The 14,619-nt window shown below is 31.6% G+C and overlaps 1 protein-coding gene across 15 annotated transcripts in view; it reads left to right on the top strand.

The window, feature by feature from the left end:
- LOC116849465 (glutamate-gated chloride channel) overlaps positions 1-11,650 on the top strand; it is a 157,035-nt gene extending 145,385 nt beyond the window's left edge. For 6 of the 15 annotated variants that reach the window (XM_032826606.1, XM_032826610.1, XM_032826609.1 and 3 more), the window contains one exon: positions 6,377-11,650. In XM_032826606.1, the coding sequence (XP_032682497.1) occupies positions 6,377-6,508 (132 nt within the window). In that variant the 3' untranslated portion in view covers positions 6,509-11,650. The remainder of the gene's footprint in view (positions 1-6,376) is intronic. The other 9 variants (XM_032826621.1, XM_032826620.1, XM_032826617.1 and 6 more) reach the window with 2 other exon arrangements.
- The last annotated feature ends 2,969 nt before the right edge of the window (positions 11,651-14,619 follow it).

The following is a 14,619-nucleotide window of genomic DNA, read 5'->3' as shown; positions in this document are numbered from 1 at the left end:
TTCGGTAAAGTTGATAGAATTCAAGTAAAAAATTATTGAAACCAATAATTTTGTAGATATTTACGTAAATATCTTAGAAAATAGAGGTCGTATAAAAAATTTTTTCAAACAAAAGTTGTTTGCTTTTTCACGTAGAATAAAATCCCGTAATAAAAAATATGTATTTCTATTTAAAAAACCAAAGTTGACCTTGTCCTGACCTTGACGATGTCATCTTAGGTCAAATAACTACTGTCATTAAATGCGACTTTTTAAGCCTTACAACTTTTATTCGAAACATTTTTCTCTAAAATGCTCCCCCGCCGAGTTTTCTTGCCGTTGCCGAACTTATGGGACACACTGTATATATATACAGGGTGTAAAAAATTAGACTGACAAACTTTGAAGGAAAATAGAGGACATAAAGACAAACATATTTTGTTAATAATGTTTTTCTCTACGACGCTTCGTTTTAATACTGTAAGGTACAAAATAGGAATTTTATGATTTTAATAAAAAACAAACATATAAGTGGAAAAATTAAATTGATTTTAATTACACATATATATTTTAATCTTCAAAAAACAATGAACAAAAGAACGGCACAAAAATTGCGCAATTGATTAGCTCAATTTATAATGTCGGCAGTACTGTAACTTGCAAGTTTCATTATTCAAAAAGTACTTAATGAAAAAATAAGTTATTATAGTGTTTTGGAAAGCTCTGAAGATAAAGTACGAGAATATGCAATAAAGAGTAGGATATTTTATTTAAAAAATTCAAGTTGACTTTGGCGTGATCTTAACGCCTTCATCCAAGGTCAGACAAATAGTAGTCTTTTATGTCCCCCTCAAAAACCTATAACTTTTATATTAAACATTTTTCCATACATACATATTATGTATGAAGCAAGTGGAGGAATTTTTTAACATTTATTATAAATTTATTATAAATTGAGCTAATCAATTGCGCATTTTTATTCCATTCTTTTGAATATATATATATATATATATATATATATATATATATATATATATACATACATACATACACACACACAGGGTGTCTCATACTCTTCTCCGGGCATTTTGTGGGAACGTAAAACAGATTGCGGTGAGCGTAAAAGTCCGTTTTGCGATATTAGCAATAATTATCGAGATTTTATTAATTGTAGAAAATTTGTGAATGATCATGCAGGATATGGTAAATGAGTTATAATAGCGACAACTATCGTCGTGTACTTATACTTTAGGTTAAATTGAACAAAAAATCCTCTACCATTTTACAAATAATCACATAAATTTTTAATTATTAATTAAAGAAGATGATCACGCAAAATCGTGCAATAATCTTCTTTAATTAATAATTAAAAATCTATATGATTATTTGGAAAATGGTAGAGGACTTTTTTGTTCAATTTGACCTAAAGTATAAGTACACGACGGCAGTCGTCGCTGCTATAACTTATTTACCATATTCTGCATGATTATTCACAAATTTTCTACAATTAGTATCTCGATAATTATTGCGAATATCACAAAACGGTACAGGACTTTTATGTTCACCGCAATCTGTTCTGCGTTCCCACAAAATGCCGGGAGGAGAGTGTGAGACACCTTGTATATATTAATATTTTTTGATATAATAGTATATTATAAATATGATTTACCAAGATATCAGAGTTTATTGGCACTATCAGTTCCTGTTTGATTATTGAGATAAAGCATCCGATAGCGCGATGTAAAAAGAGAATATTGAATCCTACTGGATCAAAATCACGGTAGAATACATGTATGAAGTATAAAAGATACCATGACACAAAAAATAAAATGCCAATTTTTTTACTTTTTAAACAAAATCAAATAATAGTTTATGTGAACTATTGCAATGGGAAAATTTATTAAGTTTTAAGTTTCTTATATGAGAAGTTGTTAATACGTACAGAAAGAGTGGATATTACTATGTCAGAAAACGTAATTCAATATTGCTTACGACATTATAATCTTAACATATATAATCTCAACATTATCATATATAATCTTAATATTATCGAAATTTCTAGATCAAGAAAGTCAAAGTTTGTTCATAATAATATTCTGTACAATGTTAAAAGTAACATATTTGTTAACATGTTACTAAATAACATTGCTATAATTATTTCTTGCTTACTGGACAAATTGTACATAACATTTACATTGTTGAGTGAATAGTTATAATATTGATGTAATATTACATATGGGATACTGGTTTACTGGGAATCAATTAAATGAAATAATATGTTCATTCTTATGAGAAATATAAAAAAACGTTTAAGATACGAGTAAAATAGAATATTCAATTATTGAAAACTCTCTCATTGGCTTTCTGCAAAAACTTGATTTTTGTACGATTGTTCATAACATAGCCCTGGATTTATAGAAGAGCGACTTTGAAATTCGATATATTGAAAATGACTATTTTATGTATAATAATATGTAAACCTGAGAAAAAGTTCATATATATCTTATAAAAATATATAAATAATATAATCATATATAAATATATAAATAAAATAATCATATATATAAAATATATATGATTATATATAATTATATATATAAATAAATATTATATATTATATATTATATATTATATATTATATATATAAATAAATATTATATATATATAAATTTTTTGTTTATATATGAAGAAATATAAGATTCATATATGATTCAGAGATAGCAAATTAAATAAAGTTAATGTCGCCTCTCTCTCTCTCTCACCCCTTCCTCCTTTTTTTTGATAAGGCAGGGAAAATACATTACACATACCCGCGTCCCCCTGGGAGGGGGTCGCGAATTATAGTAAGAAGTTTAACTGCAATGTTTAACTATTCGTATGTATATACAAGGTATTCTGCATAAGACGTACCAAAAGAAAAATATATGTAAAACAAATAAAACTGAAAAAATTTTGTAGAGGTCACTTTTCTAACAACCACGTAAAATTTCGAGTTATTAAATAAAATAGATGGGTAATCAAAGCATGCGACGCGGCAGGCGGAACATATGGCTCGCCGCGGCCGGCAAAGAAAATGGACGATTGCTCGCGGGCCTATCTCATAGGCCCAGAGGTAGAGACTACGTCTTAGATCTGACATTACGTGATAAGTCCGCGAGCAATCGTCTATTTTACCATACGAGTCGTATGTCCCGCCTGCCGCGTCGCGTGCTCTGATTAGCCCATCTATTTTATTTAATAACTCAAAATTTTACGTGATTGTTAGAAAAATGACCTCTATAAAATTTTACGTGATTGTTAGAAAAATGACCTCTATAAAATTTTTTCAGTTTTATCTCTTCTACTTATATTTTTCTTTTGGTACGTCTTATGCGGGACATCCTATATAAGAAAAATCAGTTCTTTTTTATAGAATTCAATGACTAAAGGGATATCAATAACTAGATTTTTTTACTTAAAACCCAATGTTTTTCACACTCGATTAACTTAAAATGCGTATGCATGCATATTTGATTAATCTGAATTATAAACTTAATAAAAAAAAATTTATGAAATTACATTAAAAAAAATGTTTTACCAGCTTAGATTGAATTCTAAATGTAGTTAAAATTTAACACTATTTTTATATTTGTTAGAAATTATCTGTGGTGTACAAAACCTTATAATAACAATATTTTAACAAAATTTGTAAGCAAATTTAGATGAATGTAAGGATAATACATTTATTTGTTTCTCATCGCTAGTCTTTTTTGGCCAACATAATTAATTTTTATAAAAAGTGGAACTGGCTTTAATTTGGATGGATGCCACAAAGAGACGAAATCTTGCTAAGAATCGAAATTTTGCAAATGGTTAAGATAGAAATTCTGTCTCTGTCATTTATGTATATTGATCAAATACAAAACATATACGATATCGCAGGTTTGCTAGTCATTTATCTTAGCTAATTTCTAATAATAGATTATTTTCGTAAAATTATTTTCTTTCAGTACATGTAACGAAATCCCGCATGAAATATGTAATACTGTAATTATATAGGTATATATAAATAAATAGTTATATAGGTATATATAAATAAATAGTTATATAGGTATATATAAATAAATAGTTGTAAACATAGTGATTTTTTCTAAAATATTGATAACTGCAGAGAGGGAGAGAGAAAGAGAGAGAGATATAGATAGATAGATAGATAGATAGATAGGGAGAGAGAGAGAGAGAGAGAGAGAGAAAGAGATAATTTCTAAATCAAATTTCGGGAAAATAATAGTTATATGGCAAATCAAATTTTAACAGAATATTTTTAAAATAAAATTTATAAGTTACTTAATAATTGATAGATAATATATTACAGTTGTATTATCAGCAAAATTAAAAAAATACCATGGTACATAAGGAAATACAGCTAATCCATATGTATACTTATAAAAATACACAGTTTGATATTTTAGACTCGCGGTAAATACTAGATCTGACTTTCGAATAGGCGCCACGTCTTTCATAAATTTGTTTTCGATATTCTACGTGAACATCAGTTTACTTCTTTAGGAAACTTCTTTAGTCTCGGTTATACTTCTACTAAAGAAGACTCTTGAAGAAATATCTGACTAGAAATATAAATCCATGACCTTAACTGGATGTCGGGTCTTGAGAAGTCATGTAACACTGCATCGTTATCAGGACCTTAAACAGATTCATTATAATGTTCTCATCAGGTTATACTATTGAATCCCTATCACGTTTTCCTATACAGCACAATAATATTGAATCAATGTTGAAAAAATGTTGAATTGCAACAATGTCAATATTGCAGTAACATTGAGAAACATTGAATCAACGTTGTACAAACTTTGATATAATGTAAAAATGTACGCTTAAAAGTTTTCCGCGTAGCTTTTATAAAAAAAAATTAATTATAAAAAAACTAATTCCTAATTTTCTCATGTCTTATAACTGCTAGAACCGAAAAATTGTCAAACACACTCTAAAACTTTCGCGAACCCTCTCTAGGTAATTTTGAATCCAAAGCGGTATACCGGTCATCCATCCATGCCTGACTGCGTTAAGGTATTGCTTAACCTGACGATCAAGCGTGCCGCTCGATCGGTGATTCCAATGACTCCAACGCTGTTCTTACAATTGATGCTTACATAATGTGTACTTATAGTGTTCGCAATATATTATAACGTACCTAGTAAATACGCCCGTTGATTCGCCTATCTATTTTATTTAATATCTCTAAAGTTTATGTGATTATTTGCAAAATGACTTCGGCCATTCCTTTTAGCTTAATGTTTTTTATGCATTTTTTGTTATCAATACAGCTTGCGTCAAACTCTATATAATAGAGAATATTATGAAATAAAAAAATATTCTTTTTTCAGGGTTGCGCAAAACTGCTTAAACGCATTTTAATTTTACATATAAATAATAAGAAAATATATGATTATGGTATATTGTAACATAATATGAATAATACATATGTAATAATATAATAAAATTTAATAATAATTTATTTTATAATTATTATTATATAATAAAAAATTTCATTAATGTTATCTATAATACAATTTTAAATGCTTCTCAAATATTGTTGCAATATTGCAAAATATTGTACTGTTACACTTTTATTATTGTATTCATTTTTTTATGAGCATTTAAAAATTTTATATAAAATATATGAAAATTTATATTTCAACACTTTTTTATAACTTGAAATTTATAAAAATAAATATTTTCATGGAAAAAATTATAAAAATTTAATTAAACCTACTATATATAAGGTTGTTACAAAATATATTAAAAACTGATAATGTAAGTCATAATAAGTAAAATAAATAAGATCCTAAAAAGGGCCTGATCAATAAAACTTTATGAAATAATATATTAGGATAATACATTAAGGTCCTAATATACCTAATCATTATAATCTTGCAAAGGTTTTTCTTACTCGATTTTTATCAATACATGACTAAGTTTACCATAGTGAGGATAACCTTGCAAATCCCTAGTTAGGACCTTATATATTATCAGGTATACCTGATGACAATTTCTACTCGGGTAAACGTGAACTAGAACGTTCATGAAACATCGAAAATAAGTTCATGAAAGACGTGAGATTAACTCGGAAGCCAGATCAAGCGAAATACATAATTATTTCTAAATTATAATTCTGAAATATTGCAACATGAAATATTACATATTCAGTATGTCAAAGTTTTAAATAAAGAATAAACCGGGATTCTCTAAAAAACAGATAAATACTAGAAATAAGTTCAATATTTATATGCTATTTAGCTAAAACTTTCTCTCTCTTTTTCATTTAATTTAACGAAAGTTTAACTAATTTAATAATTTGAATTGAAGTATTTTGTTTGAAAACATTTTTTTCTTTCAGTTGAGAAAAAAAGAGCCACCGCATCCAATTAGAGTGGCGAAGACGATCGACGTGATAGCCAGGATTACTTTTCCAGTCGCCTATTTCGTGTTCCTCACTTTCTTCTTCGTTCACTATAAAGGCATCTCGTAGAGTGGCACACAACGATCATCGAGAGATCTCATCGCCGGTGTGAGCGACAACGAAGCCTCGCGATAGGCGACAACGATGCTTGGGTTGCGTGAATCGGATCTACGGTGGGTTCCAGCTTTTCCAGTGAAAACTGAAGATGCCGTCTTGAGAAGACACGGTGACGAGGACGCCGATAATCGTGAGAGCTCACGTCGACCGGATCTCCCCAATGAACGCGAAAAGCGACAACGCGCGACTAAGCCAGGAGTAGCAAAGTCGGAATTTCCGACGGGAAGTTGCGATCGTCGCTCGATCGTTACGAACGAGTAAGATCAAACGAATTAGTCGTAACAAACAAGCATACTTGACGCGTAAGGATTTTCCCGACAAGAGAAAGAGTGAGCCGATAATTCGAGAATGTTGGAGGGCGCGGCGTAAGAAAAAAAAGGTGAACCCACGGTGGACTCGCGTTCGCGACTATTCTCCATCTTCTCTCACGTGTGATAGTTCTTGAAAGCACTTTCTTGCGGAAAAAGTAGATTCGCAATCGCTCGACCATGTGCAACAACGTACATACACTTTTCTCCATTTCTTTTTTCTTTCTTATACTGAGTAGATAGAAAAATAGATAGGTAGGTAGTTAAGTAGATAGGTAATTAGATAGGTAGGGTGCCGCCAGCGAAGCTTCGGCCAAGCAGAGAATAATGCTTAGCTTAGTCGATGATGATCAAACGTATTAACGTAAGACATTATACCTTACCACGTAGCACGGTCAACAGAAATGTCGTTCGTGCACGCCGCTAATTCGTGATCCGCGTTCTGTCGGTATCGATCCTTGACTCGTTGTGTCGCGTATTTAACTCGCCGAAGGTCGCCATGAGATGTACGATAGAGTGGCGTCTGCGTCGCTTGTGTAACCGGAGATTGAGTAGAATGAGCAAATTTGTCGAATGCGAAATAAAACAATTCGTGTCAAGAGAGGTAGAGAGAGAGAGAGGAGAAGGAGGAAGAGGAGAAGGAGAGGGGAAGGGTAATTATAGGATGTCTCGCGCAATGTGACTTTTTCACTCATCGTAATAAGTGTTGGGGAATATCGAAGACACGCAGTGCGAACGAATATTGCGATAGCCAGTTGATTATGGAGCTTTCATTGTAATGTACTTACAAGTAAGTTAACGGTTTATTTTTACGTAAAATATCCTGTACTTGGATCGGATAAATGCCAATATACGAAAAACTGTTAAGAGAACAAAGAGTTTATCTCTTCCTGCCGGTACACACATTTACGACTATATGTCGAAGTGAAAAAAAATTGTCGTCATCAGCGCGATGATGTGCCGGAACGTAAAGTGTTGCGGACAATTCGTTCTTTATAAATGTAAAGAATATAGGAAAGTAGGAAAAAAGAAAGAAAGAAAGGGAGAGAGAAATCGGTTTGGACGGCGAAACGCTGATAACGTTGTCAGAGTAAGAAATAAGTAGGTCGGTCTACGTGCGACGACGCGCCGCGGAGGGCACTATCTACCTTGATATTACTGAAAGTAATAACATTGCTATACATTGTGCTTTTTGAGACACGCCGATGAATTGTGTCTACAATATGTTGAGCGTCGACTAATTTGAAATCTCTGCGTGTAGTCCGCATACTATTATTAGGTGCAACGTCGCTATGCTATTACTATCGTTATAATTATTACTATTACTACTACTACTGTTATTACTACTATTACTACTACTATTACTACTGCTGCTACTATTACTATTACTACTACAACTTTTATTATTACTGCAATTAATATTATACTATTATACTATTACGATTGCTATTCTACTATATCGTATTACAGCTAATATTACAAGTTATTGCTATATCTGTAATATTACAGATTTTAGTAGAAATTGGATGCGTCTACTACGCTCGTACTATTTGTACTGATTGAGAGTCACTTATTGTCCAGCAATATTAAAAATCCAGCAGACCAAAAGAAACGCGAGCCAAACATATATAAACGGGTGTCTTCTCGATAATCGTGACGATCGCTCGAGATTCAGTAATACATGTAGGTGTAACGTTTAATTATAAAGACACGCGAGTCTCGCTGTCGTCACTGCGAGAGACGCGTGCATACGATTTTTTCGATATATTGAGACACGTGGACACGGACACAAGCGCACGCACGCACGCACGCACACACGCGTACATACGGACGACGAACATGCGTTCAGACTCAAAAGACGTATGAGGATCGATATCTTTGACGACGATTAACACTAATTTCTAGTCACCGTATTTCTTGTGTTGGAAAAAACGATTTCAACGATATTTAATTCTCATTCATTTTATTTTTATAAATTCCGACTTCTTATGCCTTTTTTATTTAATATTTGTACTATATTCATGACAATTGTGTATTCTTTAAGTTTCTTTGAGTGAAATTTCATGTAAAATGAGTGAAAAGTGAAGTATTTTTCGAAGCAATAGTGAAAATATTGCCACACGAAATCGCAAGAGTGAATTTTTTACTCAGACTCAGAGATTTCGACTGCACATGAGCGAATGCTTCAATCAATTGGAAGGGACATATGTTCCTGTGACAGTGGAGTACATTTACGGCCAGACAGGTCAAATATAACCGCTATTTTTTATGTGAATATTAGAACGTATCGTCTTGTCCAATAGGAAGATCTGAAAAAAATTTTCTCATTTAACAAAACGGACGCGTTTTGAAGCGTATATAAAAAATAGTGAAGGATTTATTTGACTGTGAATGTACATCGGACTCATTATTTAATTTTCAATGAAATTATTCAAAATAATTCGGAGTGGGGAATTCACTTTGTATCAGAAATCATTTGAATTCTAATGACTTAGTGGTCATTCTACTTTTCGAGTGAAATTTTATTTCAGAAAATTTAGAAACGAAGCTACTTAGTAAATTGTAGTTATCGTTAAGCGACGCCGAAGAAATCAAGCCTGAACGACAAATACTCATTAATACAGATCTCGTCTGACAACTGACTGCCAAAAAACTTTCATTGGTAAGCATGTATATTTCTCTAATTTCGAACACTCGTATCGCACGTAACGCAAACAAATAAAGCAGGATTGTCTTCTGGAAGATTGTGCGACAAAATATCGGTATCATCGTCGATGAAATGCCGAATTCGAGGTTTAATTAAAACGCGGCTGAACCCTTAAAAATGCATTCGCTTGCCATTCGGCAATGTTTGCGATGTTATCGATTTTTAGAAAAGGACGAAAATAAAGACAGGCGGACAATGTCGCGACTTGGCTGTATTTTAATTTTATAAGAAATTATTTAAATACACAATAGCCGGCGCGTTGTGTCGTTAGCGACCTTAGCGATATGAGGAACGAAAATGAAGTAACCGAAGCTAGTGTCGCAGCCTTTTAATAAATAATTGATATTATTTGTGTATTTCTGCGAATTGCCTACAAATTTATTGTGGCGGCCTTAAAAATAAATCTCATATTTTCCTAAGATTATACGGAAATCGTCATTGAAACCGATTTTAAAATCTTCAAAAGAGCAAATGGAATAACGCGTGAGAGAAAATGAGTGAGAATGAGAAAGAGAAAGAGAGAGAGAGAGGGGGGGGATAGAGAGGGGCGATTTGGTACTTAACGAAAGAATTTTTGGATGTATTCGCATGAAAACCATTCGTACACGTATGAATATCGCAGTTCTTTCAGGAGGATCCCACGATGTAATAAAATGTAAATCACGCAATAATATTAATTCTTTGAATGTAAGGTTGGACAGATGCAAAGAAAAAAAAGGAAACAAAATCGTCTTCAGCACGATTTTTTTTAAATAAACGGAGAGACATTACTTTCCTTTTTCTAACGAAAAAATATATGGGCGGAAGGAAAGGACGGGTAATAATAACATTTGTTTCTTGTTCTCTACGCGTACAGGCGAGATATAACAAGATGCAACGATAACAACGCATCGCATTAGCGACAATAAACACCGAGAAGATTGTAGCACAGCTCGAAATGAATAATTTTGTTTAGTGAATATGTAATCAGCGATCTCCCCAATTTAAAACTTGCAAGACGCCGGTTCTATTTCTAATTAGCGCAAAACAATAAGGAAGAAGTATAAAAAAGATCGCAGAAAAGAAAATAAATTTTCTTTGTCTTAAATTATAGATAATTTTTCAATAATAATAACAATTAGGATATCTGTCATCAATGATACATGTGCTCATTGCACCGTAAGGACAAAGCAACGTTGCTTTTGATTTCCGCTACGATGCCTCCGATTTACCCGTTTCGTAATGAGTCATCCTATACAATTATCGTACGTATATATCTGAAGTTACACAGTCGCGCGGATTCTATATGCGTGATAAAATATATTTAGGCGATAATCACTTTTTATATAGATCTATTTCGTCCTTTGATGATTAGCTCGGCTCTTAGCTCCGCAACTACCGGGCCACACGCGCGTTAAATAATCTCACCGCAATTCTCATGACTCACGGTGCGTCGTGAATATTACTTGACTGTCTTCGCCATGAATAAGTCATAGACTTACATACATAGACTGCACTTTCTTATGGGAGATTTTAAGAAAAGATTTGAAGGACAACTATATTACCCTTCCACTATCCATAAATATTCCGTCTAACTTGACTCCTATTGGAGAAAGATAGACCAAATGCCCAATAGGAGTCGATCTAGAAAAAGATCGAATGTCTACACAAACAGGACACCTTTTCTTGACTCAAATCTTTGTAGACTCTTGTGGAATGATCTAGTTATGTATATAATTAAGTCTATTATATAGGATGGGAAAAAAATAACGATATCCCTAAATAAGTCGGAAAATATAAGTTTTATAGAAAAATGTTTCAGATAAAAGTTGTAAGGTTTAAAAGATCTATTCAATAGTAATATTTATTTGACCTTGGGTGACGCCGCCAAGGTTAGGTCGAAGTCAACTTTGCTTTTTTAAATAGAAACGTATTTTTCATTATGGAATTTTATTCTACGTGGTAAAACTCCTGTTAGAGGACCCCCCTCAGATGACCTTGACCTTGACATATGTTATAGAGATCACCCTCCTGAGTGACCTTCTGAAAGTTTTAGCCATCGCTCGTTGTTTGTTAAAAAGTTATTAACAAAAAAATTTATATGAATGTAACGTAATTTTTCAAGACAGTTCTATAAAATACACACTTTTCCTTTCACTTTTGTGAGAAATTTTCACTCTTTAGCTGAAGTACAACAGACTTGGTCCCGCCGCGGTGCGGGGGATCTGGGGAGTGTAGCCCCTCAGTTACACGGCTAGAGACAGGCATCTTTTTTATTAATATCTCGGAAATACACATTATAAGCGACCGCCATATAGTCATGTTTATATTATTGAAATATGGTAAAAAATAAAAAAGGTGCCTGTCCCTAGCCGTATAACTGGGGGGCTACGCCCTCCAGATCCCCCGCATCGCGGCGGGGGGGATAGGGGACGCAAGTCTGTTGTACTTAAGCTAAAGAGTGAGAATTTCTCACAAAAGTGTAAGAAAAAGTGTATATTTATAAAACTTAAAATATAATAGGAACACACTCGCACACATCGCGAGCCCGCCCTGTCGGGCGGGCGAGCGCGCTTGCTGGCGAGTAGTATGTGTGTGTGTGTGTGTGTGTGTGTGTGTGTGTGTGTGTGTGTGTGTGTGTGTGTGTGTGTGTGTTAACGGTACACAGTATCGAGAAATTGTTATATATTTTTCTAACTTCTTTCATCAATAACTTTTTAACAGACAATGAACGACGGCTGAAACCTTCTGAAAATCACTCAGGATCTCTATAACATATATATCAAGATCAAGGTCATCTGAGGGGGATCCCCTAAACAGGAGGTTTCATCAAATTATGTAATAAAAAATATATGTTTCTATTTAAAGAAACAATGTTGACCTGACCTTGGCGACGACACCTAAGGTTAAATAAATATTACTATTGAATGCATCTTTTTAAACCTTACAACTTTTGTCTAAAACATTTTTCTATAAAACATATTTTCTGAGTTATTTAGGAGTACTGACCTTTTTTCCACACCTTGTATAAACTAATATTACAGAGAAATCAACTAATATTCTTCCGATCGTGCAACTCGTTGGCACCTATTGGAATCTTATAATTCGAAGCATTGCCACAATAAGCAAATTGCGAAGAAAAATCTATCTATTATTGTTTATCGCGCAAAGCGAGTGTTAAGTCTGTACGCTACGATGATGGATAGCGGAGCGATCTGTGAAATAAAATCTATATTCTGGAGAACAGTGAATATAATAGCCTCGCACACGTTTTGACGCGTTACACATAAAATATGTATGTATTTTATTTATATAATAACGATGCGATATGTAATCGCATGAAAATTCCCCATGAGATATTTTCATCGGAACGGTATTTAATGTGAGCTACCTACCGCGATCATTTCCTCTTACGAATAAAGATTCAAACAGCACAAATATCTAAAATTACATTTTAAAATCATCCTAAAGACGTCTAAAACAAGTAGGATATCGTTTAAAGATGTCTTTAAGATGTCTTTTATTTATGTCATTCAAAGAAACTTACATAGTTCCTAGCAAGAAATCACTCGTCGATCGATATAGAAATGATGTCGATTTGATATCGAAACCGTCAAATCGATATCAATCGACAAGTCATTTCCTGCTGAGATAATGCATACGCGCGCATAAGGAAATTAATCAATCATGTGTAATCAATCATATAAAAGATATCCTTTTATATCACAGTAAATTATGATTGATTTTCTTGTGCATATGCATTATGCGATTATGAATATTTGTCTGGATAAGCCTTAAGGATATATTTTCCGTATATCTAAATAGAACACATATTAATTGACTGACAGTTGGTCGCTACAGATCCTATTTTCTACTTCCTGTATTAAAATGTATGTGTGGTAAATACAGGGTTAGTAACGTTACTTTATAAAAGTAACTCGTTATCCCCACACAGCAAAAATGATATTAGCACTGTCTCCAGAATATTACATTTGCAATCCCAAACAGCACAAAGACGTTTTAAAAACGTACTAGACGTTGTGTACGTATTTAAAACGTCCATCAGATCCACAAATGTTTTTAGGACATTTTAAAAACATCCGTTGTTACTTTTATAGATGTTCAAAAGACACCCGAATTAAGGACCCATCGGACTAAAACTGGACGTTCTTAAAACGAAAATAGAATATTTGTAATTTTGAATATTGAATGTTCCTAACCACTAAAAGAATATTTAAAAGACATTTGAAAAAGCATTTTTAAAAACGTTAAAAATAATGAGATACTCAGACAGCACAAAATATTTATAAAATATATATTTATATTGTATATATTTACAAAATATTTATAAGATTTACTTGAATATTTTTTAGATTTATTTGAAAAAATATTTACTTGGTTCAAAAGTAAATAAAATACAAATAAATCATTTTGTAAATTTAAATAAATTGTTTTCTGATAATAAAAAAAACTAATTTGAAACACAAAAAAGATACTTTTAATATAATTTTAATATTGTATAATTTTAAAATAATTTATTTAGTTTTATAAAATGATTTACTTGTACTTAATTTATTTTTAAAACAAGAAAATTTATTTAAATATAGTTTTTACATTAAAAAAACTAGTTTTCTTTTTATAAGGAAGTTTTTTTTCAAGAAATTTATAATTTTACAGCTTATTTCACAAATTAAAAAAAAATATTACTTTATATTTATTACATATTTTCTAAAATCTAACAAATATTTTTTAAGTTAAGAAATTATATTTAAAAAAATATATTTCTTTGATTTAAAGAATTTTTTAGAGAGTGTTACCAATTTAAATTTCGATTTTATTATTTTTCCATTAATTTAATAATTATAAATAATTACACTTATTTTTTTATGTATACTATTTATAAAAATATTTACAAAATAGTACTACAACTATTTATTTTTTGTTTACTATAAATATTGTATACAATATTTAACCTATATTTTAATATTTTGAGTAATGATTTTGATACTTTTTTCTTTATATATAGAAATATTTATAAAATATTTATGTAATATTTTTAAAAAATAATT

This window comes from Odontomachus brunneus, unplaced genomic scaffold (assembly GCF_010583005.1).
Source record: "Odontomachus brunneus isolate Ranch 3 - 2012 unplaced genomic scaffold, Obru_v1 Obru_scaffold_116, whole genome shotgun sequence".
NCBI classification, from domain to species: domain Eukaryota; kingdom Metazoa; phylum Arthropoda; class Insecta; order Hymenoptera; family Formicidae; genus Odontomachus; species Odontomachus brunneus.
This window is presented reverse-complemented; position numbering and strand designations above follow the sequence as displayed.